This window comes from Hyperolius riggenbachi, chromosome 8 (genome assembly GCF_040937935.1).
Source record: "Hyperolius riggenbachi isolate aHypRig1 chromosome 8, aHypRig1.pri, whole genome shotgun sequence".
Lineage (NCBI taxonomy): Eukaryota > Metazoa > Chordata > Amphibia > Anura > Hyperoliidae > Hyperolius > Hyperolius riggenbachi.
In genome coordinates this window covers 18,263,427-18,290,846 of record NC_090653.1, presented here as the reverse complement: position 1 = coordinate 18,290,846, position 27,420 = coordinate 18,263,427, and the positions used below count along the sequence as shown (strand labels likewise).

The following is a 27,420-nucleotide window of genomic DNA, read 5'->3' as shown; positions in this document are numbered from 1 at the left end:
TGTCCTCATCACACAGTAATTATTAGTATTCTCATTAGATGATGATGGAGCTAGGATTGTGATGCACAAGCAGTGATGACACCCAGAATGCTTCCTATTCTTATCTGAACTGGTTGAGCTTATAAATGCTTTGCCACCCTCAGATCCCCAGACTCGCCTGTGCGATGAGAACGTATAAAACACCCTATTAATACTGATTCATGGCTCATTCCCAGCCAGACCTGTTCTGCTGACACCCACATGGCTCTCCTCCCATCAGCCACCCCCAGCGAAGAGAATGGCTCCATTGTGACTGAGATTCTGTGTGAAGAGTGGCCAAGGCCTCTGTCACCACCATCATCATCATCTACCCTGAGATGCACCCACCAGGGGACACCTAATCAGACAGCTCACTCACTAGGGGACCCCTCTCATCATCCAGAGCTGGGACAAGGTCCTCCAGCAGCCAAGGCTAAGACACCAAAGTGCGCCCCTCCATCCCTCCCACCCCAGCCGTCACACACTGATTGCTATTAGACTAAGAGGTGCCCCAGGACCCCCACCCCCACCCTCCCAACACCTTAATCTCTAGTTATCAGACTAGCAGTTACTGCCATGTATCCCCTTTTCTTATTTCTTTCTGCTTCAAACACAATAGGGGAATGATAGTTGAGTTGTGCGCCCCTCCTGCCCTGAGGCTGGAGCCTCTCTCGCCTCTCTCGCCTCTGCCTCGGCCTGGCCCTGTCATCTACCCCGATACACACCCACCCACCAGGGGACACCTGATCAGGAGACTCACCTACCAGGAAACATCTGATCAGGCGGCTCACACTAAAAGTTTCTCATAAGTTCTAATAATAATTAGGCATGCAGCCAGTGGAGTTTGGAAACTGCTGCATTTTACTGTCATGATCATCTGCAGTGCACGTCCTGCTTTCGAGGATTCTGGCGGTAGGACCACGGGAAGCACGGGAGGCTTGTAAGTGCCTCCATGGCTTAAAGTAAATGTGAAGCGAGCTAACAAAAAGACTTAGAAACCCACTTACGGTATGTAGAGGGCAGGCTCTGGACCCCATAGAGCCCTTTGGGTCCTGTCTCTGTCCCCTTGTTGCACCGCCGTCACCCGTTGAAATTCCGCACCTTTGAGACACTCGGAAAGGTTTCAGAAGCACTCACAACCCCAGGTGCTTCCAAAGGCACATGCCTGAGCCCAGATTCACGCTCGTGGAGTACAGACTCGCTCATCTTCGGAAGTACTCAAGGACACTAGTGCTTTCCAAGGCTGCCCAAATAGGTATTCGACCTGTAGGTCGAATGAAACCGGAGAGGGGTGGGGGGGTACAGTCGCGGTATGAGGACATGGAGAGAGGAGTCCTATGGGATTTAGAGTCTTCCCTTTACATAGATGAGGAAATATATATACCATATTTTTCGGACCAGAAGAAGCTCCTGACCATAAGACACACCTAGGTTTAGAGGACATAAACCAGGGAAAACAAAAATGTATATATATACTAAACCTGGTGCATCCATGGTGAAGGGGCCTCTTGTGGATTATGCTCCCTCATACCCCCCTTGTACCTCTTGTGTCTCCCTGTGTCCTCCTCTGTCTCCCTTGTGTCCTCCAGGTGTCCGCCTCTGTCCTCCTCTATGCCCCTTTGTGTCCTCTGTTTGTCCCCTGTGTCCTCCTCTGCATGGGCACAGTACAGGGAGTCCCCAATATTGTGTCAAGTTTGTATTGGCAAGCATCAAAAGTCAGGAACTCCCGGCATTTGGACTATAAGATACAACTTTTTTCCCCACTTTTGGGGGAGAAAAAAAATGAGTCTTATAGTCCAAAAAATACAGTACCTGCAAAATGCCTTGCACATTGGAAACATACTTCTTATCTGTATGTTTTTACATGTATTTTACAATTTTTCGCAATAGTGGTCCTTTAATGCCTGGAGGAGTATGGTGCCAAAAATATCATGTTTTTGTGGTTTTTTTTTCCCTGTTCATTTTATTTTCTGGGGAATAACGAATACATTTAAAACAAAAACGATAAAAAAAGAAAAAAAAAAAACAAATGCTGCACAGTGATTGGCTGAGTTGAATGTAGATCGTATGTGGACTTACATTTAGGTCTTCTTGTAAATGGCCGAGTTCTTCCTTCAGACTGCTGAACGTGGCCAGCACCAGCCTCGTGGACTTGTCAGACGTCTGTCTCATCTGGGGAAAAAGACACAAAAAAACAATGTATTTAAGCAATACGGTTAAAGCCACACTGTAGCCAGAACTTTTTACCTTTGTTTCCAATATGCTTTAGTCTTACGAAACCCCAGGAACTACCGTGAACTACACATGGCAGATAACAATCCCAGCCACATGCGCTTCACCATCATTGGTAGGACTCCGCAACTTTTGAAAACATGCTTCACCAAACTCAACACTGCTGTTTGCGAATTTTCGGCAGTCATTGGCTCCATGAAGCTGCCCCCCCTACAATCTGCACAAATAAAAATTCCATCATACTTGGTTACTGCTACCTTTGTGCCGATTTGTGCTGCACAAATGAAGGTCACCCATGAAACTGGTATGTTTGGATAGTGCTGCGTCTGTGCTCACTTGTGCTGCAAAAATCATCTTTCTATCTTTTATAGTATTTGAGATATTCAAGGTTTTATAAAGGTCAAAAGTTCACTCAGACTCAATCAGCCTTTGCGATGTTGCAGGGGGACTGAGTGAACTTTTGACCTTTATAAAAACTTGAATATCTCAAAAACTATGAACGATAGAAAGATGATTTTTGCAGCACAAATGAGCACAGACACAGCACTATCCAGACGTACCAGTTTCATGTCCGTAGGTTGTTGTATGGGGGCTGGGTGATGGGATTGTTTTGAGGAAAATAAGTGCTATTATCTTCAAAACGAAAGCAGCGCAAACCTTCATTTTTGCAGCACAAATGGGCACAAGCGCAGCACTAACCAATCATGATGGGATTTTTATTTGTGCTGATTGTAGTGTGGCCAGCTTTACGGAGCCGTCATTTTTGCATCGAAAATGTTTATTTTCACATTCAAGAAAATATTTGCAAAAATAAATTCTATTTTCGCAATATAGTCAAAAGGAAATTATTTTTTCTTTCTGATGCAAAAATTTTAGTTTTACCGTGAAAATTTGTGAAAATCTCAAATGCATCTCAAAATGAATTTTAATGGCATGTTCAGTCGAAAGCTGAATTTGACATTATTTTCGTGAAAATTAATGCAAAAAGAATATAATCATTTTCGCTCATCACTGATCCTCAACCACACTAGCTCAACCATCACCATCCCCCGCCACGCGCATGCTCTAACATCCCCGCCACACGCTCAAACCATCCCACGCACCCGCATGCTCTACCATCCCCCTTCCATGCGGCCTTCCCAATCATTAGCAGTAGATTTCCACTACACTGACACCCGCGCTCCCCTGTCTCGCCACGTTAGTCCTCACCTGCAGCAAGTAGCGGATCTGCTGTTTGGTGAGCTCAGAAACTCCTTTTGGTATCAGAGATTCGATGTCCTCCTGCAAGACAAAAGAGAGAATAAATGTCCCTGGCTGTTGTGCTCGTCCTCTGCCTCCGATACTTCCTGTGTCCCCAACCCAGAACTGACCTGCAGATCAGGTGACCTCACTGGCTGTGTGCCTGTCCCAGCTGTGACAGATGCCAGCATGACAACTGGCACTTTAAAGAGGAACTGTAACCAAGGATTGACCTCCATCCCATTCAGTAACTAATACCCTCTTTCCCATGAGAAATCTTTACCTTTTCTTTACCTTCACCCCACAGTGTGATGTCATGACCTTGGCCCTGACAATTTGCAGTCTGTGAACCTCATTGCATTGTGGGAAATAATGGCTTTTTCCAACTGCCAAGCAAGCTGCATCTCCCTCTGTGCATAGAATGCTCGGTAACAACCATTCCGTACAGATCACCTGACAGGACTACAGATGGCACCACCAGTGATAAATCGCAGAATGTAAATCAGGGAGAGGAAAGCCAAACACTGACTAAATAATCCATAAATAAATATTGTACCTGAGATGAGCCAAAAAAAAAAAAAAAAAAAGTTTAATACATACCTGGGGCTTCCTCCACCCCCTTCAAGCTGACAAGTCCCTCACCGTCCTCCTCATGGATGCTCTGCTATGGGTCACGGTAATTTCTCAAGTCGGGGGATACGGCGCATGCGCAGCCCGGCCGCGCCCGCCCCATCATGCTTCCGTCACCAGGACTGGTAGCAGCCACACTAGTGAAGTATCGCAGTCAAGCTACCACCACTTTGTGTGGCAATGGGAAGGTTCACACGTAAGGTAAGAACACACGCTACCATTACATGGTGCGGCAGTAGGAAGGATCACTCACAAGTTAATAGCGCAGGCTATGCTGACAGGACCGTGTGTAGCGTGCACTCGCTAATATTTACCCGCACTGCTTAAAGGAAACATCCAAGCTGTAAAAAAAAAAAAAAAACTCCACTTACCCAGGGCTTCCTCCAGCCCCTGCCAGTCGATCTGTGCCCTCGCCGCAGCTCCTCTCACTCCCGGTATCCTGCGCTGAAGAAGCAGACCTCGCCAGGTCGGCTTCCGGGTTGGCTTCATGTGCGCTCCACGGCGGGGGGTCATGTGGTGTAAGCGACATTATTGGGTCTCTACTGCGCAGGCGCAGAACTACTGCACCTGCACAGTAGAGACCCGATGACGTCGCGTACACCACGTGACGCGAGCCGTGGAGCGCACATGAAGCCAACCCGGAAGTCGACCTGGCGAGGCCGGCTTCTTTAGCGCAGGATACCGGGAGTGAGAGGAGCTGCGGCGAGGGCACAGATCGACTGCCAGGGGCTGGAGGAAGCCCCGGGCAAGTGGAGTTTTTTTTTTTTTTTACAGCTTGGACCTTCCCTTTAAGCGCGTTATCTTTAGTGAATGAACCTGAATGATGGGTAGATACATTATTCGCCATTTAACTGCAGTTAAAAAACACTTTTCCCTTCGAAAAATCAATTTTCTCAAAAACTACAACGTTTTTCTGAAAGATTTTTCCCTTGTTCCCTCCGTTCTCCTCACATACCTAGATTTGCCGAAAGTTTGATAAACACCTGAAGTTCCGCAAAATCCACAATTACTCCAGAATCGCAGTGGGTGGTCTGCAGTATACATAGGACCTCGAGCACACTCACTGTGAATGTACTCCGACCAATACAAATCTGTATAAAAAAAAAATACATGAATGATTGGACTTACCTGCTGCTCTGAGTCGGAGGGTTTCCTGCAAAACACAGAGTGACATCAGTTAATGCAAAAATAAACAAAAAATGTTTATAGAACAAAAATATACACAACTTAAAGTTTTAGTAACAAGAATGGTGCCATCTAATGGACAGTTAATGAGAAAAAAGTAAAAAATAGACATTTTCAGAAACAGAAGAACGTCTATTTTGTAAATGGCATTTGTAAATGAAAAAAAAACTAATAATAATAATATAAATAAAACAAGCAGCGATTGCTGTTCGGTGTGTCCCCTCCTCTTCCCAGTTAAACCAACTGTAAAGCCGTGTAGGGTCCCAACCATAATGTGCGGGGTTACCTGGCTCCCATCCGCTCCACATGCTGCAGGAGGAGGCTGTACAGGTCATTGTTTTTACGGCTCAACTCGGCCAGGAGTTCACCGAAATAGCGAGCGTCCAACTGCTCCGAGACCGAGCTGCTCCTCCGCTGGACCTGGGCAAAGCAAACACCCTCGTTACAACACAAACATATACTTTGTAAAACAGAGAGGATTAAAACAATAAAGTAAGCAACACACACATACAACTGGCAATTTGTTAGGAGAACTTGATAGTATTGTGACAATAAAGAGCATATGCAATATAGCCATAGTATATCATGGATTGGATACTAATGAGTCCATGATGATATACTATGTCCATACTTCATAAGTACTTTATAGTCACTGTTCTATCAAGTATTCTAACTTCAACTAAAGCTTTTTTTAATCCATTGAGACAATTATTGTTGAATATGGGTTTGTTGTAATCAGCTAGATTGTGCGCTTAGCCAAGAGTTCTTATGCCTCCAAGTTGCTCCCTTACTTGCCTGATGAAGGAGGATTGCACTGGCGAAACGCGTTGCATTGTGGAGGAATCTAATAAAGCTAATTGTTGTCTGAAATCGACAAAATTGTGTCTTCCTTGGGTAAGGAAAGTCCACCACTTCCTTTCACTTTTAGACTGTTTTCACTGAAATCAACCAAAAAACTGGATTGGCTATGTCGATTCAAAAGGAAAAATGTAAAGTGGACCCAAGTCGAAGCTCGGGTACAAAATCAGATACTTACCTTTTAGAGAGGGAAGCCTCAGCATCCTATTGAGGCTTCCTTCCCTGCTCTGTGGTCTTCCGTAGCGGAGCGCGGTCTCTTCACATCAGGGCTGCGCAGCTCCTCTTCGTAGAGTGAAAGCAATGGCTGTATGACCTCGCCCGTGCAGGCCAAGTAGCATGGAGCCCGCTGCTCTGTGCATGCGGGCTGAGTCGGATATTGCGGGCACTCGATCCCGGAAGAGGAGCTGCGCGGCCGCGATGTGAAGGGGGACTGCGCTCAGCAACAGAGGACCACGGAGCAGGGATGGAAGCCTCTATAGCAGGGGTCCTCAAACGTTTTGGGTCGAGGGCCGGGTCAACATACTTCAGGCTACTGGGGGACCGGACTATACATAAAATGGTGTAAAAGTCTTTGCGGGCCAGACAGTGAAGCATACCCAGGTGACAACCTGCAGTCCAGTTGGACAACAGTGTCACCTGATGGGGAATTTGCTTGGAAGCCAGCAAATGACTGCTTTCTGGCTTCCATGTGGATGGGTGATGCCAACACTGCTATTCCATATGCGGACCACCAATATTTAAATATGTAGCTGACCGCATCTATAAGTAAATATTTTGTGTGTGTGTGTGGGGGGGGGGGGGGGGGTCGGTAAAAAAAGCCTCAGGGGACACATTCGGCCTGCGGGCCTTAGTTTGAGGACCACTGGTCTATAGGATCCCGTGGCCTCCCTCTCTTTAGGCAAGTATCTGATTTTGTACCTGAGCTTCAGCTTGGATACCCTTTAAATAAAATGAAACGGGTTTGGCCACGTTTACAGTCATGCTGATCTTGCAGAGTACTGATGTCTTATGCAGCCATATTCTTATCTTAATACCTCCAGCTCCATGGAAGGTGGAGGCAATATAGGTTGAGGATTATTAATAATGAGAATCTTCATATTATCTGCAGACGTGGAGGTACAGCAGGCGACAGGTCTGCATCGAGCAGCTCTCCGCTTCAGACGCCACGCCTCGACGCCTGTCCAGACCTGCCGATCACAGCAGCTGCTCAACCGGTTTGAGGCAGGTTAATTAGTTTATGAAGGGAACGCGTTGACAGCTGAGCGGTGATTTCTCCGGGACGCCCAGCAGCATCCACAGGGAGCAGGAAAAATTATGTCTACACATTGCAAAACCCATGCAGAGATACGGCAGATAACCACGACGGGTTATTACTATCAGAGGTTAGGGCTCTAGTGCATATTGTAGCTTCTGTTTTGAATACAAGTTGTGTGTATGCTGCCTCTAGGGGGCTCTGCACTCCTCTGTTGGTAGTCATTCAAATGTGGCCTGGTCTTAGGATGCGCTACCATTTCCCCCCTGTTGCCTTTAAAAAAACTAAAATGTGTAAACTACTTTATGTCCAGCTGCTCCCAGATTCACACTATGCTCGGCAGTTATTTAGTTAGATGTCTAGGGTCCCTTCCAAAGGAATCACCTCATCGTGGTGGAAGGGTTCAGTATGGAATACTTTGCATGCAAACAAATTTTGGAAGCTAACATCCTCCATTAATGTTAATTTGGTGCCCTTCTTTTGAATTCCGGATGTGCACCCTGCCTATAATTAGGCTGGTGAATTGGTGAATATTCTACACAATTTGATCGTAAAAATCGCATCGAAATATCGCATTTGGTAAAAAAATGGTACCGTTAATGGGCAACTTTAGAAAGATCTTTCAAACCTCACTGACGAACCTATTGACAGTTTGCAAAGATTTTTATCTGATGGGTTGACTCAGCTTAAAGGGGAACTGAAGTGAGAGGTATATGGAGGCTGCCATATTTATTTCCTTTTAATCAATACCAGTTGCCTGGCAGCCCTGCTGGTCTAGTTCTCTGCAGTAGTATCTGAATAACACCAGAAACAAGCATGCAGCTATTCTGGTCAGATCTGACTTTAAAGTCTGAAACACCTGATCTGCTGCATGCTTGTTCAGGGGCTATGGCTAATAGTATTAGAGGCAGAGGATCAGCAGGGCTGCCAGGCAACTGGTATTGCTTAAAAGGAAATAAACATGGCAGCCTCCATATACCTCTCTCTTCAGTTCCCCTTTAAGAACAGACTGTGTAGGTATGGCTCTCATACTACATGGAAGGGGGTAAAATTGGTCTAAGATCTTTCATTTTCCAAAGACTTGTATCTCAGGTGTGTACTCCGCTTTAGTCTCAGCGACATACAGGGACCTGATCCAGCGATTCACACTCACACTATGACTAATTACTGGATGTAACAAGACAGGTCTGGCCGGTCTCCGAACTCATCTGACTGGCTGCAGTTTAAACACTATTAAATAGGTTTATATATAAACAACACTCAATATGAAACTCCACCCAGGACTTCACTTCAGGGTTGGGTGGATGGAGGCAGCCAATTTCTGGTGGTGCTCTTTATGTCTGTGATCCCAACGGGCGATATTCCTCTATGGTTAAAGTGTACCTCCGGTCTGAGAAACACGATAGTTTGGTTTTACTTACGGGCAGCCAACATTCCCCTGCTACATCGAATATCTTCAGAATTTGTCTAATGAGGGGTGTCAAACTCAAATACAATGTGGGCCGAAATTGTACACTAGGACCAAGTCGAAGGCCAACCTCAATGACTACTGGCCACCCTCCTACCATATAAAGTTCCCAGGTGGCCCCCCCTCCCTTCCCTATACAGTTCCCTGGTGTTTAGTGCTTTCCCCCTTCCTCCCTATATGGTTCCCAAGTGTTCTAGGGCTTCACCTCCAATAATGCTTCCCTGGTGGTCTAGAGTGGGCCAAACATAATATAAAGTGGGAAAACAACTTGAGGGCCAAATTTAATGGCTCTGAGGGCCAGATTTGTCCAGCGGGCCAGAGTTTGACGTGTATGGTAATACTCTTCTCTGTTGTCTATCGAATACAAACTGGCACTTCTTCAGGCCCTACTGACCTCTGCTGCCTGCCTCATCCACCTCTCCTCCTGCTCCTCTGATGCTGCTCCTCTCTGCCAATCCCTACTGACCTCTGTTACTCATCCACCTCTCCTCCCGCTCCTCTGATCCTCTGATGCTGCTCCTCTCTGCCAATCCCTACTGACCCCTGCTGCCCGCCTCATCCACCTCTCCTCCTGCTCCTCTGATGCTGCTCCACGCTCCCAATCCCCACTGAAATTTGCTGCTCCTCTTATCCACCTCTCTTCCGATGCTGCTCCTCTTTGCCAGTCTCTACTGACCTCTGCTGCCCATCTCATCCACCAATGCTGCTGCACTCTGTCAATTCCTACTGACCTCCGCTGCCCGTCTCATCCACCTCTCCTCCCGCTCCTCTAAGGCAGCCCCTCTCTACCAATCCATCCATTAGCTACCGGTTACCCAAAGGATCCTGTTCAAACTCCTCATATCATAGAAAGCTCCACATAAGTTGGGGATGTCTGAAATCTCACAACAACCAAGTATGTATTTGTATTGCGGGGTGTCCCGATTCTACAGAGTTTTGAACATTTCAAGTATCTTTACTCCCCACTATTTGTTGTGTATTGGCTTATCCAGTCCTAAATCAGATTCAAGATATTGTGTCTGGCCTAAAAATCTGTCCACAAAACCTGTCCAACCTACATTTACGATCTCACTCAGAGATACACACCTAGCCGCTCACTCCACTCCTCCAATGAACTTCGCCTAACCGCCCCCCACATCACCCAGTCCCATGCACGCCTCCAGGACTTCTCAAGAGCCGCTCCGACACTATTGAACTCCCTACCACCCCCCATTAGGGCAGCCCCCTCCTTCAACATCTTCATGAAGGCCCTCAAAACTCACCTTTTCACTCCGGCCTACTCTGCTCTAAACCTGAATCTGAACTCCTATCCCTACCTTTCGTGTCCCTACCTCTTCCTGTAGATTGTAAGCCTTTGGGCAGGATCCTCCTCCTTTTGTGTCCTACCTGATCATGCACCTCCATTACTGTAAACCCATGCTATGCATCTGAGTGAACCTAACTTGCCTAATCTCCATGCTCCCCTCCAGTGATTGACTAAGCATTACCTTGTACTCATACTGTGCTGTGTGATCTCCATGCTCCATCCAGTGACTGACTAAGCATTACCTTGTACTCATACTGTGCTGCGTGATCTCCATGCTCCATCCAGTGACTAAGCATTACCTTGTACTCATACTGTGCTGTGTGATCTCCATGCTCCCATCCAGTGACTAAGCATTACCTTGTACTCATACTGTGCTGTGTGATCTCCATGCTCCATCCAGTGACTAAGCATTACCTTGTACTCATACTGTGCTGTGTGATCTCCATGCTCCATCCAGTGACTAAGCATTACCTTGTACTCATACTGTGCTGTGTGATCTCCATGCTCCCCTCCAGTGACTAAGCATTACCTTGTACTCATACTGTGCTGCGTGATCTCCATGCTCCATCCAGTGACTAAGCATTACCTTGTACTCATACTGTGCTGTGTGATCTCCATGCTCCCCTCCAGTGACTAAGCATTACCTTGTACTCATACTGTGCTGCGTGATCTCCATGCTCCATCCAGTGACTAAGCATTACCTTGTACTCATACTGTGCTGTGTGATCTCCATGCTCCCCTCCAGTGACTAAGCATTGCCTTGTACTCATACTGTGCTGTGTGATCTCCATGCTCTATCCAGTGACTAAGCATTAGCTTGTACTCATACTGTGCTGTGTGATCTCCATGCTCCATCCAGTGACTAAGCATTGCCTTGTACTCATACTGTGCTGTGTGATCTCCATGCTCCCCTCCAGTGACTAAGCATTGCCTTGTACTCATACTGTGTGATCTCCATGCTCCATCCAGTGACTGACTAAGCATTACCTTGTACTCATACTGTGCTGCGTGATCTCCATGCTCCATCCAGTGACTAAGCATTACCTTGTACTCATACTGTGCTGTGTGATCTCCATGCTCCATCCAGTGACTAAGCATTACCTTGTACTCATACTGTGCTGCGTGATCTCCATGCTCCATCCAGTGACTAAGCATTACCTTGTACTCATACTGTGCTGCGTGATCTCCATGCTCCATCCAGTGACTAAGCATTACCTTGTACTCATACCGTGCTGTGTGATCTCCATGCTCCATCCAGTGACTAAGCATTACCTGGTACTCATACTGTGCTGCGTGATCTGGTTTGCATGTATTCCTGTATTGTCATTTTGCTGTATGTCACCCCTAAATATCGTCTGTAACCTAAACTAATGTCCAGCGCTGCGTAATATGTTGGCGCCTTATAAATACAATAAATAAAATAAAAAATGATGTACAGCGCTACGGAAGATGTTAGTGCTATAGCAGTATAACAATAGTGCAGCGAGGGAGGAAAGCAGCTTATCGTCTTTCAGCACACATCTCATTTATCAGCAGCAACTCCCACCTGATCCATCTGCAGATTGACTTTCTCCTGGTAATTTGACTTAACGTTCTGTTCAGATATCACCTCCTGAAACACAAGAAAAAGACCTATGTGATTACATGACAGAAAACGATGTTCTGCAGCAGCTGGCTCAGACCTCATTCTTCTATCTTATCACTCATTTCATACCTCCCAAATTTTTGAGATGAGAAAGAGGGACACTTAAGCCACACCCCCTGATCATGCCCCCGTTACACCCCTAGTCCCGTATACCATAAAGATTTCCTAAGAAAAATATGTTTTTTTAAACCACACTGGTCCTTTCTATCCTGGTTCATTTTCCTTCATATTAACATTTTAAAATTAGTAATATATCAATTTAAAGGAGGGGAATAAAGATTAGAGTCAAACATTTATTAATAGATAAATATATATATTTACATAGAAAGAGGGACAAAGTCCTGAAAGAGGGACAAATGAGGAGGAAAGAGGGAGAGAGGGACAGGGCTCCCAAAGAGGGACTGTCCCTCCAAAAGAGGGACAATTGGGAGCTATGCTTTATGACTGAGATCTCTACATTCCTGAGTTCCCAGCTCTGCACATCTTCCACTCCTATCACCAGGTGGTCACTCCCCTGATGGGTTTTTCTTTCACTTTATATAGATGACAGGAGGAGAAAGAAGATACTCCAGGATGGACAGTAACCACCATATGATCAGCAAGACACTAAAGAATCAGTGAGATGCTACCAACCGACTCTTGCATGCAAATTGAAATCAAGCCAATTAAATTTGACAGGCGGTGCATGTGACTAGGCCAGAGGCCACTGCTAAGCGGCGTGGAACCTGCATTACATTTGCATGTCAAGCTGAAATTACGAGTTGTCATTGTCCAATTCTGCAAGTGACGGTCTACAAACCCAGCTCAGAGCAGGATCATCCACAAAGTAACCTAGGCTGGTGCCTGGGGCGCAGAGGATGTCAAAGGGCGCAGCCAGCTGCCAACTGCCTTGTCCTCTCTCCTATCCCAGGTTACCAAAAGGACCAGAAGTGAGAGCCAAAGCTACTACTTGACTAAGGCCCCTGAAATGAGAAGAATATGGAGGCTGCCATATTGATTTCCTTTTAAACAATACCAGTTGCCTGGCAGCCCTGCTGATCTATTTGGCTGCAGTAGTGTGAATCACACACCTGAAACAAGCATGCAGCTAATCCAGTATGACTCCAGTCAGAGCACCTGATCTGCTGCATACTTGATCAGAATCTGTGGCTAAGGGTGCGTACACACATCCAATTTCTATTGGCCAATTTTATCACTTCCATGTGGTATGCAAGATATTTTCATAATATTAAAATTCTTTTTGCCCTTATGGAGGTGCTAAAATTGGTCAATCAAAATTTGGTGTGTGTATGTACAGTAAGGGTAGGTTCACACTTGTTCAAAAAACGGAAAGAAGGTACGCTTCCACGCTCGCTGCCTACTTTACATTTTAACAACTTTTAACAACTTTCGCTCAAATAGCTGGAGAGGAGCGAGGAAAGGGGACCCTCCCTGCCGACCGCTGCCACCCCAGTCCTGGCTGCTTTCCCTTCCGGTTCTGCAACACCCCCCCCCCCCCCCCCCCCCCAAGGCCAGGACTGGCAATAGGTTTCAACTGACTGGAAAATTATGCTGCGAAAAAAAAAAACATTTTCTCTCAAAACGGAGAGAAGACTTTTTTTTTACAAGAACAGATCAATTTCAAACGGATCCGATCTGCAAGGTACAAGTGTGGACCTACTCTTAAGGCCAATACACACGCATGTCGCCCAATAGCGATCGGCACCGGTTCCCTTGGGCAACATCGCTGGACCGAGGCTGTACAGACCCAGTCTGCTGTACAGCTGGCGACGCATTCGGTTGCTATGTGATGGGACAGAAGGTCAATGGAGCAAAGGCAATAGGACATCATGTGGTGGCGGGGCAAGTGGCGCCAACAAAAGTATCTGCCATCAGTTGGCTGAGTTGCTCCGCCTGGCAGATTGCTCAACAAGCAGCAGCCACCGGTTGCCTCAGCCGACTTTAATCTAGCCTGTGTACGGGGCTTTAGAGTATTAGATGCAGAGGACCCACAGGACAGCCAGGCAATCTGCATTGTTTAAAAGGAAATAAATAGGTCACCTCCATTAATCTGTCTCTGTAACTAACTGGCTCCTGCATGCAGACACTCCAGTCCTGCAGCTGCAGGAGAGAGCTAGGAGAATCGGATCAGGGGATTGATTGGAGTTGTCTGACTGGTTGATGAGCAGGAAAAGAACTAAGGCATGATCACAGATTTCACAAAAATCAATCACCTGATCGCTTTTCGAGGAACTGACCTGGGGGAGAATTTCTGTAGAATAATCCTCCCTACCCCCCCCCCCCCCCCCCCCCCCCCAACAGGCAGGGAAAAGATAACACATTTGTTACTCATAGATTTCATGTCATTTCATACTGTCAGGGGACAGAGCGGGCACTGACCTCTGTGCTCTGCACAGTGACTTTGTTCTGGTTGTTCTGCTCAATCACTTGTTCATTCACGGAGGAGACACTGGATCCACGCACAATCGTCGCCTGCCTTTCCTGCAACACAGAGACAACGTCAATTTTACAAGAAACTTTAAATGGCATCTGAGGTGAAAATAATCTGATGAGAAAAACAATTGCATCTATCCTCCTCCTCCTAAAATGACGTTTTTTTTAGATATTCTACAGTTGTATTTCATATTTAAATCTAGTTTTTAACTTTTTACTGTTTCAGTGTCTCTGCTCAATGACACCTTCATTACAGTATGCCACAGCTCAAAAATATGAATTATTTTTGAGCTTTTTAATCCATTTCCTGCTTTCAGAAGCCATTTTCTGCTAGGAAAGGGTTTTATGGCTGTAATTACATGTCAGTGAAAGACATGCTATAGTCTGATCCAGCCCGACCCGGACAGAAACTGTCACTTGCATACCTGATGTTTAACTCTTTCAGACAGAGAAAGAAAAAAAGGAACACAGCCTAGTTATTTGTGTGCTAGGCACTGTACATACACATGTCCATCTCATCATGTCACCTTGGTTGTCCTTTAAGGCTCTGCTCACATCTAAAATCGAAATGCAAGCGTTTTGCGATTTTGTGCATGATTTTTTTAGCACCTCCCTGCTCTTGCCTGCAAGCTGCGGTTTTTTAAAGCACTTTTCTACAGTGTTTTTTCCCAGAGCGGTTTTGTAATTCACTCCCTGACGCAAGTCAGGAAACGCACTCTTTGACCCAGAAAAGAATAAATACAATGTATTTATTCTTAAAATCGTGAACGCAATCGCTGCACAAAGCGATTTTGTGAGCGTTTAGCGCTCTTTCTACAACTTCCATTAGAGCAAAATCGCCCCAAAAATGGTGCAGGCACCACCTTGTGCTCCGCGAAATGAAACGCGCTAACATCAACCTTCTCATAGATAATCATTGCACAAGCGCTTTGTGGGCGATTTCGCCGAAAACGCCCTTAGCGTGAACAAGCCCTAAAAGAAACTATTAAAGCGGACCTGAACTCAGAACTTCCTCTCTGTTCTAAAAGATAAGAAACAGCATATTAGCCTTTACAGAAAAACATTTATTTGTTACAGCTGATAGAAATCCGGCAATAAATCTGTAGTGTGTCTACTTCCTGCTTTCATGGAAGCAGCCATAGGGTTAACATCCTGAATTTACAAATTAGCTGCTCTGCCGAGGCTGCAGATATTCCTGAGCTAACAGCTGAGAGATCAAATTACAGTGGTGATTAGTCACAGATGAGGGGGAATTAGACAAGCTAAACTCTCTAAATACACACAGGGTGCATGTCTCTATGTTTTCCTTTTGTCCCGTGCAAGAGTTCAGGTCCACTTTAAACTGGGACTTCAAGATAGGGCCACACAAAAACAGAAAAAAAAAAAAAAAAAAAAAAAAAAAAAAGGGTGAGGGGGCCCTTACAGAAAAATCTGCATCACTATTGGCACCTATTGTAAAAGCTGTGATTTGTGACAAAAGCCTAACATTTGGGTGCACGGTGGATAATTTACCTTTCCACAAATCGCAGCTTTTATAGTGGCCACAACTTGCAACTGCTGCAAGTGTTCAATTTTTTGTGGCATAGGTAAAGTGCAAACGTGCATCATCTTGCAAAATAGCATGGAGTAAAACACATACCCTGGTGAGAAGCGGCGTGGGTGGCAGCCTCCGTAGAAGCGCTGTTTAGCGCGAAACGGCCGTCAGGCATCCTGTGCCCAGCACCCACCACCACCCACGCCTCCTCTCACCAGGGTATGTGTTTTACTCCATGCCATTTTGCAAGATGATGCACGTTTGCACTTTACCTATGCCACAATAAATTGAACACTTGCAGCAGTGCCAGCTCTTCTGCTTTCTTCGTTTGCTTGCAAAGAAAACTTTGGCACCCGATAGCATCACAGGGTCTTGCGGAAATTTTAACTGCGGCAGACGCCTCCAGATGCTGAATCTTTGTGGCAAGGAGGGGGGGGGGGGGGGAGGGGTGTTAAGGTAAGTTGTAGCGGGAGGCAGGTTTAGGCTCCCCGGTGGGGTGGTTAAGGTTAGGCACCACTAAGGAAGTGGGGGGGGGGGGGCTTAGGGTGTGGAAGTGGGTAGAGTGTTAAAGAAAATATTTCCTTCACAGAGAGGGAGGGTTCTGTGTGGGGAGTAGGGATAGGTTAAGTCATAGTAAAATATCGGAATCCAGCAGTAGAATATTGCGAATTGTAGCGATATTCTACTAGCGGCAATGCCCTGCGCCCTTTTTTCCAGGGGCTTTTTGTCATGTATGCGGGCCACGTATCGCTTAACTACGATTGGAGACTTACTACCTCGGTGGTGGAGGGCTTGTCCATCCTCCTGATCGTTTTCTCATAGATCATGTGATTGGATGGGAGATAGTTAACGCCTTGCATATAGGACTGCCAAAATAGAAATATTATTATTATTATTGTGTTATAATACAACAAACACGCCACATCTGGCTCAATCCTGCAGATCGGCTCTATTCCACTAAAAAACGTGATCACAACTGTGACTGTGTTACGAACCAATCGAGTTTCTTACTTTCTTTCTATTCCCCAGTACCGGGATTCTGACGTGATCAGTCAGGTGTATGGTGCTATTGCAATTTGCAATAGGAAAACCAAACCCTAAGACCTCCCTCTAGCAATGCCTAACCTTAAGACCTCCCTATACCGTTGCCTACCCCTAAGACCTCCTCCTACTGATGCCTAACCCTAAGACCTCCTCCTACTGATGCCTAACCCTAAAACCTCCCTCTACCGATGCCCAACCCTAAGACCTCCCTCTACCGATGCCTAACCCTAAGACCTCCTCCTACCAATGCCTAACCCTAAGACCTCCTCCTACCAATGCCTAACCCTAAGACCTCCTCCTACCAATGCCTAACCCTAAGACCTCCTCCTACCAATGCCTAACCCTAAGACCTCCTCCTACTGATGCCTAACCCTAAGACCTCCCTCAACCAATGCCTAACCCTAAGACTGCCGTTTGTCGATGCCTAACCCTAAGACCTCCCTCTACCCATGCCTAACCCCAAGACCTCCCTCTACCCATGCCTAACCCCAAGACCTCCCTTTACCCATGCCTAACCCTAAGACCTCCTTCTACCAATGCCTAACCCTAAGACCTCCCTCTATGAATGCCCAACCCTAAGACCTCCCTCTACCGATGCCTAACCCCAAGACCTCCCTCTACCGATGCCCAACCCTAAGACCTCCCTCTACCGAGGCCTAACCCTAAGACCTCCCTCTGCCAATGCCCAACCTTAACACCTCTCTCTACCGATGATTAACCTCTCAGGAGGTGCATAACAATTAAACCCCCAGCACTTAACCCCTCCCCCCTCCTAACTTTAACCTACTCTCTCCCCCTCCCCCTTGCGAAGCCACAAATCGTGGCAAATAAAGTGAATTTAGGCAACAAGAGACACTAGATAAATTCTTGGGCACCAAGGCATATCTGTGACATCATTACTGACCAGCATTCATAAACTACGATTTTTGTTTTCCAGCATTTCAAGACTCATTAGGGAAAATCTGTCTTAGACTCTCAGCTGTCCACCAATATACGGCACACGGCTGTCCACCAATATACGGCACACAGCTGTCCACCAATATACGGCACACAGCTGTCCACCAATATACGGCACACAGCTGTCCACCAATATACGGCACACGGCTGTCCACCAATATACGGCACACGGCTGTCCACCAATATACGGCACACGGCTGTCCACCAATATACGGCACACGGCTGTCCACCAATATACGGCACACGGCTGTCCACCAATATACGGCACACGGCTGTCCACCAATATACGGCACACGGCTGTCCACCAATATACGGCACACGGCTGTCCACCAATATACGGCACACGGCTGTCCACCAATATACGGCACACGGCTGTCCACCAATATACGGCACACGGCTGTCCACCAATATACGGCACACGGCTGTCCACCAATATACGGCACATGGCTGTCCACCAATATACGGCACATGGTTGTCCACCAATGTACGGCACACGGCTGTCCACCAATACACGGTACATGGGTGGATGTCCACTAATACACGATATATAGCAGCACAGACATGTGATGAAGCAGTATTCCATAACTGACCTGATCGGGATTCTGCACGATGTACCGCCGCACGGTCCCATGTTGCACGTCCTGCACAGGAGATACAAATCACAATCATTCATCATCTACATCATTCCAACAATCAGCAGCAGAACTACATTATCCTCCATATATGTAGGGGACACAGAATTATAGTCACATGATCTCTAGCTTCGGCTTTCTATATCAGCCGAGTTGGGTGGGTCCTCCCACAGCAGAGCTATTTAGTATGCTGGGAGGGTGGGGCAGAAACCCAGATCACCATGCTTAAACTGCTCAGCCAACTCGGCTGGGCCTAGTTGCTGCACTATGCCATTCCTAGACATAGACAGCACACTATTACCATTGCATATCTTTCCACTGTATTTGTGATTTAACTTACAAAAGCATAGCTGTCTTTGTGGTTGACAATGCATATAAATACAGCCCACAGACAGTTGCCAGGCCAGCTGGAATTTGTAGTCCCACCACTGGCAGCACACTTATTATACCAGTGCATACCTTTCCACTGTACCTGTGTGACAGTATACTATTATATCAGTGCATACCTTTCCTCTGTACCTGTGTGACAGCACACTGTATTATACCAGTGCATACCTTTCCACTGTATCTGTGATTGAACATACTATACCATAGCTCCCTTTGTGGGTGACACTGCATACAGCCCACATAGAGACAGGGACAGTTAGCTAGGCTGTTCTTTATTTCTGAAACCACCGCAAAACCAAAACTGTTTTGAAGCCTCATACACTTATTTTTTTGTGTGTGCGTGTGTGAGAGAGACAGACACTGCATACAGGGCAGGCCACAGTCATTCCTGGGCCTTGCAGTTCTACTATCATCTTCTATCTATTACAAGCCAGCACACTGTCTTTCATAAGCAGTGCTTAGCTTGCAACTGTATTTGTGATTGAAAGTACTATATAGGATATCTCTCTGTGTTAATAAAGTTCACAGCCACCCGGCAGGTCTGTTCGAGGTCGTGCTGATGCGATTTCATGTGGCCTTCGACCAAAGTAGTGTTCAGAAGGCACGGACAATCAACCCCCAAGATTGTCAGGACGTACTTAACTATTTAACACAGAACACCTCATCTTCCTCAGCTTCTGCAGGGAACCGCAACATATCTTCCTCCTCCTGCTCTGATTCGGACACACCAAAAGTAATTAACATTCAGCCGACAGCCACCACCGCTACTACCAGCACCACAGCTGCTCCACTTGAGCTGTTGGAGGAGTTATTCACACGTTTGTGGGGAATTAACTGATTCACAACCATTATTGTTACAAGATGAAGGCACTAAGTATGTTACACCACCTCATATCTGAGTTAGGTGTCGCTATGGACGTAAGGTGTGAGGATGATAAAGTACCTGTTGGTGCAGTTTTGGAGGTGGCCATGGATGTCACGTGGGTTCCCAATAGACAATATGAACAGGGGGACAGTTCAGAGAGGGAGTCAGAGAGGAGTAGGAGGAGACTAGTTGCTATAAGAAGCAGGGGGAGCTCGTCGTCGGAAACAGCTGGTGGCAGTGTCCGCCGGTGGCATGCATCACCACCTAGGGACAGCCAGTCAACACGCCCTTTAACATCAGCTGCTGCCGCCACCACCTAAATGCCGTCATCCCAGAGATCACCAGTATGGAAATTTTTTGTGTCTCTGCCTCAGATAACAGCAACTTATAAAAAGAACAGAGAAAAAAAATCGGCACAGATGTGTGACAGGCAGGTCGGAAGATGCAGGTGCCAGCAAGCAATTGTGCCTCCAGAAGACAAACTAATTACGATCAGAGGAAAGAGGGATACATCTGGGCACTAATTGCTGAAAAGATCACCTATTTATTTTACTTCCAACACCTTCAGTGATACATGCAAAAATCTAGCCTTACAGGCTAGATTTTTGCATGCATCACTGAAGGTGTTGGAAGTAAAATAAATAGGTGATCTTTTCAGCAATTGGTGCCCAGATGTATCCCTCTTTCCTCAGATTACAGCAATGCCATCTGTACTCTCTGCGAACAAAACAATTGAGTCGTGGGAAAAGCAACACCCACCTAGGGACATCAGCCTTACGAAGGCACTTGATAAACAAGCACAAACACAAATGGGATGAGCACATAAGAAAAAGCAGCACGCATATTCAAAGCCACCCTCCGCCTCCTCTAGGTGCAGCATCTTCAGCCGCTGTATCTTCTGCTGCCCTTGCACCTTCACAGCCACCCTCCTCCACTCCGCCTCTCACTTTGAGCAGTTCCAGGTGTCCGTTAAATAAATATTTTTGCGGAAGAAGCCAATGTCTGCCAGTCATCGCCTTGCCCGACGTCTGACAGCTAGTTTGGCGGAACGGTTAGCCAGCCAGCTTTTACCATAGAAGCTGGTGGATTCTGAGGCCTTCTGAAAATTTGTGGCGATTGGGACACCGCAGTGGAAGATACCAGGCCGCAATTATTTCTTAAAAATGGCGATACCCAAACTGTACCGGGATGTTGAAAGGCAAGTGGTGTCATCTCTGGCACAAAGGGTTGGGTCAAGGGTGGTCTGCAAAGCAAAGTCAGGGCAGGTATATTACTTCTACGGCACATTGGGTCAACTTGGTGACCGCTGGCAAGCATGGAGTACCTGACTGTGCAGCAGACTCACTGGTGGTGACACCTCCAAGGCTTGCAGGCAGGCCTGCTGCCACTTCCTCTCCTTCTCCTCCTACTCCTCCTGCTGCTACATCCTCTTCGCTGTCATCCTCCTCCTCCTCGGCTGAGTGCTACTCTACTGCTGCGCTCTCCTCCAACTGCACACCCCCAGCTCCCAAGGGACTTTTGGCATGTATCCCACTCTGCTATACCCCTCTCCAGGTGTTAGACCCCTTGAAACATCTTTTCCATCACCTTTGTGGCCAGAAACAGTGTTTGTAGTTTTTAAAGTTCGCCTGCCCATTGAAGTCTATTGCAGTTCGCCGAGTTCGCCTGTCTGCGGACTTTTACGTCAGTTTGCGTCCGCGGACCCAAAATCTGAGGTTCGAGCCATCTCTACTGTCTACCCCCATCCATCACAGCACAGGCATGCAGCAGTTTCCCATAATAACTCACCTGTTCAGGATTCTGCACGATGTACTGCCGCACGGTCTCCTGCTGCACGTTCTGCACAGAAGACACAAGTCACATTCTACGTTATTCTAAGAATCAGCAGCAGAAGTACATAATACATACAGTATATTTACAGGGGATACAGAGATATAGTCACATGATCTCTGCACTGTGTGGGGCGGGCCTTTACAGAACACAGTAGGCGGGGCAGAAACCCAACTATATGTACCTGTGCAAGGTCTCATGCTGCACATCCTGCACTGGACACACAAGTCACAATCATTCATCCCAGGGGCGGAGTGACCATTCAGGCTCTCGGGCATGGACCGAGGGCCCTTGGTCAGTGAGGCCCCGCCCTGGAGTGGCAGCGCAGTGAAGGGGGAGCAGCGTGCACAGTGGCGGGGAAGGGGAGCCGTCTCCCCCCACTTCCCTCACCTTAGGGCTCCCCCTTCCTCGCTCCCCCTCCAGAATTGTGGTGGAACACTTCCTCCTATTCCAGGCGCAAGTGAGCTCTGCGCGGCCGCTCTGGTCTGACCCCCTTTCACTGTGCTGACACCCCCCCCCCCCGAGACACCTATAGATCTGGCTACCTATTCTGGGGACACCTATTCTGGGGACGCCTATAGTCCTGGCTACTTATACTGGAAACACCTATAGATCTGGCTACTTATACTGGGGACACCTGTAGATCTGGCTACCTATACTGGGGATATCTATAGACATGGCTACCTATACTGGGGACACCTATTGACCTGGCTACCTATACTGGGGACACCTATTGACCTGGCTACCTACACTGGGGACACCTATAGACCTGGCTACCTATTCTGGGGACACCTATAGACCTGGCTACCTATTCTGGTGACACCTATAGACCTGGCTACCTATTCTGGGGACACCTCGACCGGCAGGTAGCCGACTACCTGGCCTTAAGTGCTGATATACAAACTTTGAGCAGCGATGAACCCTTGGACTACTGGGTGCGCAGGCTTGACCTGTGGCCAGAGCTGTCACAATTTGCCATCAAACTTCTGGCTTGCCCATCCTCAAACGTCCTGTCAGAAAGGACCTTCAGCGCAGGTGGAGGCATTGTCACGGAGAAGAGAAGTCACCTAGGTCAACAAAGTGTTCAGCACCTCACCTTTATTAAAATGAATGAGGCATGGATCCTGGATGGCTATTGCCTGCCCAAAGACTAAGTCAGTCCCCACACAGCATCTCTGCCTGCACGCCGCTGCTGCCTGCCCGAAGACTAAGTCAGCCCCTACACAGCATCTCTGCCTGCACGCCGCTGCTGCCTGCCCCAAGACTAAGTCAGTCCCGACACAGCATCTCTGCCTGCACGCCGCTGCTGCCTGCCCCAAGACTAAGTCAGTTCTCACACAGCATCTCTGCCTGCAGGCCACTTGACTGCCTTCTCCGCCACCACCAACAGGGTCCAGGACTCCAGGTGGATTCCTGAATTTTTAAGGCCGCTGCTAGCAGCGGACGCTACCACAAAAAAACAACAATTTTTCTGGTGCGTGTACATACCTAATTTTTCTGGCTGCACTGCTGCTGCAACAACAAAACAAAAGGCATGTACATGTGCCAATTCCCCTCCGTGATCGTTACCTTGCCGCGGTGAAGGGACTTGCGTATCACAATGAAACAATGACCTATATGAGTGTGTTGGGGGGGACACACCCAAGATAATAAGGTCGTTGCTTCATTGTGGACAGACCAAATTCAATCAGCTGGACAGTCACTGTTCTGTCATTCAGCTACCTCAGCACGACTATATATGCTGGAAAACCACCATCGCCTGCACTTTCGCCATCGTACGCACCATCACAGCCATCACTACACAAACAGCTGTTTGCGGTGCATTACACAGTGAGTTTGGTCTGTCAGTGTGAAGCAGTACACTACTTACATTACCTGCTGATCCATGTCTACACACGCAAGATGTTTTCAAGCACTTTATGCCTCCAATTTAGGAATGCAATGTGCTTTCTGCCCTTTAGGGATTATAACCCTGCTCTGCGTCAAATATATTTTCCCAAGGACCTTTGGCATGTATCCTACTCCGCCATGCCCCCCTCCAGGTGTTAGACCCCTTGAAACAACTTTTCCATCACTTTTGTGGCCAGAAACCGTGTTTGTAGTTTTTAAAGATCGCCTGTCAATTGAAGTCTATTGCGGTTCGCGGAGTTCGCAGGTCCGCAGACTTTTGCGTAGGTTCATGTCCGCGGACCGAAAATCTGATGTTCGAGCCATCTCTACTGTCTACCCCCACCCATCACAGCACAGGCATGCAGCAGTTTCCCATAATAACTCACCTGTTCGGGATTCTGCACGACATACCGCCGCACGGTCTCCTGCTGCACGTTCTGCACAGAAGAGACAAATCACATTCTACGTTATTCTAAGAATCAGCAGCAGAACTACATTATAATACATTTACAGGGGATAGAGAGATAGAGTCACATGATCTCTGCGCTTTGTGGGGTGGGCCTTTACAGAAAACAGTGGGCGGGGCAGAAACCCAACTCGATGTCCCTTTGCATGGTCTCATGCTGCAAGTCCTGCACATCATTCATAGTAGTGATGGGAAGTCCGGCGGGCCAGTAAAAAAGAGCACACATGGCTAGTGGACAAAAAGGGCGCCGGCATAGACTGCAATGCAAAATATCGGCTATTGGGCGCCCGACAGGAAAAAAGGGCGCCCGAGACATAGCGGTTGCAGGGATCGTGTTAACAAAAGTTTTTGTTTACAGAAAAAGGTTTATAACAAATATCGTTTACAAGTTCGTTTTGACTTTGTGTTATACTTCATTTTTCGTTTTTATATTTCGCTTATAGGAGCTTATAGGAGCTTTTACTTATTTTCCCGTTTTAAGTAAATTTTCGTTCACACTTATTTTGTCATTTAAATATCGTTTTCAACCTTATTCTATTAAAAATACATCGCTTTTGGTATTAACTTTGTTTTTCACATTTATAGTGCTTCAATTATAGTTTTATTAACTTACTAATATATCGCTTTAAAGAGAATCTGTATTGTTAAAATCGCACAAAAGTAAACATACCAGTGCGTTAGGGGACATCTCCTATTACCCTCTGTCACAATTTCACCGCTCCCCGCCGCATTAAAAGTAGTCAAAAACTGTTTTAAAAAGTTTGTTTATAAACAAACAAAATGGCCACCAAAACAGGAAGTAGGTTGATGTACAGTATGTCCACACATAGAAAATACATCCATACACAAGCAGGCTGTATACAGCCTTACTTCTGAATCTCAAGAGATCACTTGTGTGTGTTTACCTTCTGTCCCCAGCTTCTCTCATGCACTGAACATTACAGGCTTCCTGCAGACAGCTCTGCCTATGTCGTTAATTCCTTAGTATGTGACAGACCAGCTCCTTTCACAGCCTCCAGAGGAGGATTTTTATCCAGCTCTCTTCTATCACTGATAAGATAGCAAAGAAGCTGCTGGCTTATGTAAATAAAACACACACTGGAGTGTGCATAGAGGAACAGTTCAACACTGAAGAACTTGGCAGCCTTCCAGACAAAGGTGACAAGTCTGACAGGGGAAAGATACATTGATTTATTACAGAGATGGTTATAGTAGAAAGAGCTGCAGCAAGCCAGATCACATTAGAATAGGTTTAGGAACTTGTAGGATGGTCGAAAAAAACGTTGTAATTTTTGTTACAGAGTCACTTTAATATTACCGTTATTTTAAGAATTCTAATATTCTATTCATGTTATTTATAGTGAAGTAGTTTAAGGATTAAATATATTATTGTTTATATGTGTGTAAGGGTGTTTGTGCAGTGGGGATGGTTAGGGTTAGGCACCACCAGTGGGATGGTTAGGGTTAGGCACCACCAGGAAGGTCTTATGCTGGGCATACACGGATGCAATTATGCACTGGATAGAGCCGTTGGCCCAATGCCGCCGCATCCCCGCTCGTCCGCGCGAATCGATTCCCGCTTGTCCCTGCCAGCGCTCCTTAGCTGCTCGATTCCCCGCTATTGTCCGCCGGCGTGGATCGAGCGGGGAATCTATCCGGCAAGTCATCGGACCTGTCGGATATTATCAATCGAGCCATCAGCGACTCGATTGATAAGGAAAGGAAACTCTGTGTATGCCCAGCATTAGGGTTAGGCACCACCAGGGGGGTGGTTAGGGTTAGGTACCACCAGGGGGGGAGGCTTAGGGTTAGGCACCAGCAGGGGGGGGCTCTTAGGGTTAGGGATAGGTACAGGGAGGGTTCTGTGTGAGAGTAGGGTTAGGTATAGTTACAGTACAATATACACCACCAGGGGGGTGGTTAGGGTTAGGCACCACCACGGGGGGTCTAGGGGTTAGGGATAGGTTCTGTGTGGGAGTAGGGTTAGGTATAGTTACAGTACAATATACACCACCAGGGGGGTGGTTAGGGTTAGGCACCACCAGGGGGGGGGTCTAGAGGTTAGGGATAGGTACAGGGACGGTTCTGTGTGAGAGTAAGGTTAGGTATAGTTACAGCACAATATATGTAATGTATACAATTTAGTAAATTATGTATATTTAAACAAAGAGGGGGTCTAGGGGTTACGGATAGGGATAGATCTGTGTGAGCCTACAGTTAGGTATAATTGCAGTAAAATATCTGTAAAATCTACCATTGTATTACTATGCTTAATACAAGTGTAAATATCGTTTTTTGTTATAGAGCTATTTGACGTTTCATTTCAGAATTCGTTTGTTGTTGTAGACGGCATTTTGCCGTTTAATTTCCGTTTATTTAACCTATTTAGCACTACATTTTCGTTTACAAGCGATAAACGAAAATTATTGTTTTACATTACAACCTATAATTTCGGCTATATCCCGCGCCCTTTTTTCCATGCGCCCTTTTTTGATACACGCAAGTCTGGCTCTTTTTAATGAATCGATTCATTAGATTCAATTCATTAAAAAGAACCGGATCATAAACCAAATCATTTGATTCATTTCACGCTTAAAAATGCAAAAAAAAAAAAAAAAAAAACATGCACATCAAAATTGGTCAAAAACGCAAACGCATAGAAAGCGCACATCAAAATTGCTTTTGCGTTTTGCAGTGGAAGCAGTGCAGCTGCAGTTCCCGACTCATCCACTGAACTGATTTGGTTTAGTGTGATGAGTCGGATCACTCAACTCACAGGACAGAATCGGCTCAAATGAACCAATCACTCATGAACCGGACATCACTAATTCATAACCTAGATCATCCCAATCAGCCGCAGAACTACATTATCCTTTCAGGGGTGGACTGACCATTCAGGCACTTGGGCATGGACCGAGGGCCCGTAGTCAGTGGGGGGCCTGCCCTGAGGTGGCAGCGCAGTGAAGGAGGGCCGTCTCCCCCCCCCCCCACCCTCATCTTGGGACTCCCCCTTCCTCACTTCCCCCTGACCTGGCTATCTAAACAGGGGACACCTATAGACCTAGCTATATAAACTGGGGACACCTATAGACCTAGCTATATAAACTGGGGACACCTATAGACCGGGCTACCTTTTCTGGAGACATCCAATGGGCCTGGCTAACCTATTCTGGGGACACCTATAGACCTGGCTACCTATACTGGGGACACCTATAGACCTGGCTACTTATACTGGGGACAACTATTGAGCTGGCTACCTATACTGGGGACACCTATAGAGCTGGTTACCTATACTGGGGACACCTATAGAGCTGGTTACCTATACTGGGGACACCTATAGAGCTGGCTACTTATACTGGGGACACCTATAGAGCTGGCTACTTATACTGGGGACACCTATAGAGCTGGCTACTTATACTGGGGACACCTATAGAGCTGGCTACTTATACTGGGGACACCTATAGACCTGGCTACCTATACTGGGGACACCTATAGACCTGGCTACTTATACTTGGGACACCTATAGAGCTGGCTACCTATACTGGGGAC

At 46.7% G+C, this 27,420-nt stretch overlaps 1 protein-coding gene across 22 annotated transcripts in view; it reads right to left on the bottom strand.

The window, feature by feature from the left end:
* Positions 1-27,420, bottom strand: part of POF1B (POF1B actin binding protein) — a 176,527-nt gene that overhangs the window by 28,024 nt on the left and 121,083 nt on the right. For 12 of the 22 annotated variants that reach the window (XM_068250017.1, XM_068250039.1, XM_068250020.1 and 9 more), the window contains 10 exons: positions 23,792-23,842; positions 21,474-21,524; positions 18,392-18,442; positions 16,574-16,666; positions 14,213-14,314; positions 11,735-11,800; positions 5,591-5,724; positions 5,248-5,272; positions 3,460-3,531; positions 2,098-2,190 (listed from right to left, as the gene is read on the bottom strand). In XM_068250017.1, coding sequence (XP_068106118.1) covers positions 2,098-2,190; positions 3,460-3,531; positions 5,248-5,272; positions 5,591-5,724; positions 11,735-11,800; positions 14,213-14,314; positions 16,574-16,666; positions 18,392-18,442; positions 21,474-21,524; positions 23,792-23,842 — 738 coding nt within the window. The remainder of the gene's footprint in view (positions 1-2,097; positions 2,191-3,459; positions 3,532-5,247; positions 5,273-5,590; positions 5,725-11,734; positions 11,801-14,212; positions 14,315-16,573; positions 16,667-18,391; positions 18,443-21,473; positions 21,525-23,791; positions 23,843-27,420) is intronic. The other 10 variants (XM_068250023.1, XM_068250027.1, XM_068250031.1 and 7 more) reach the window with 4 other exon arrangements.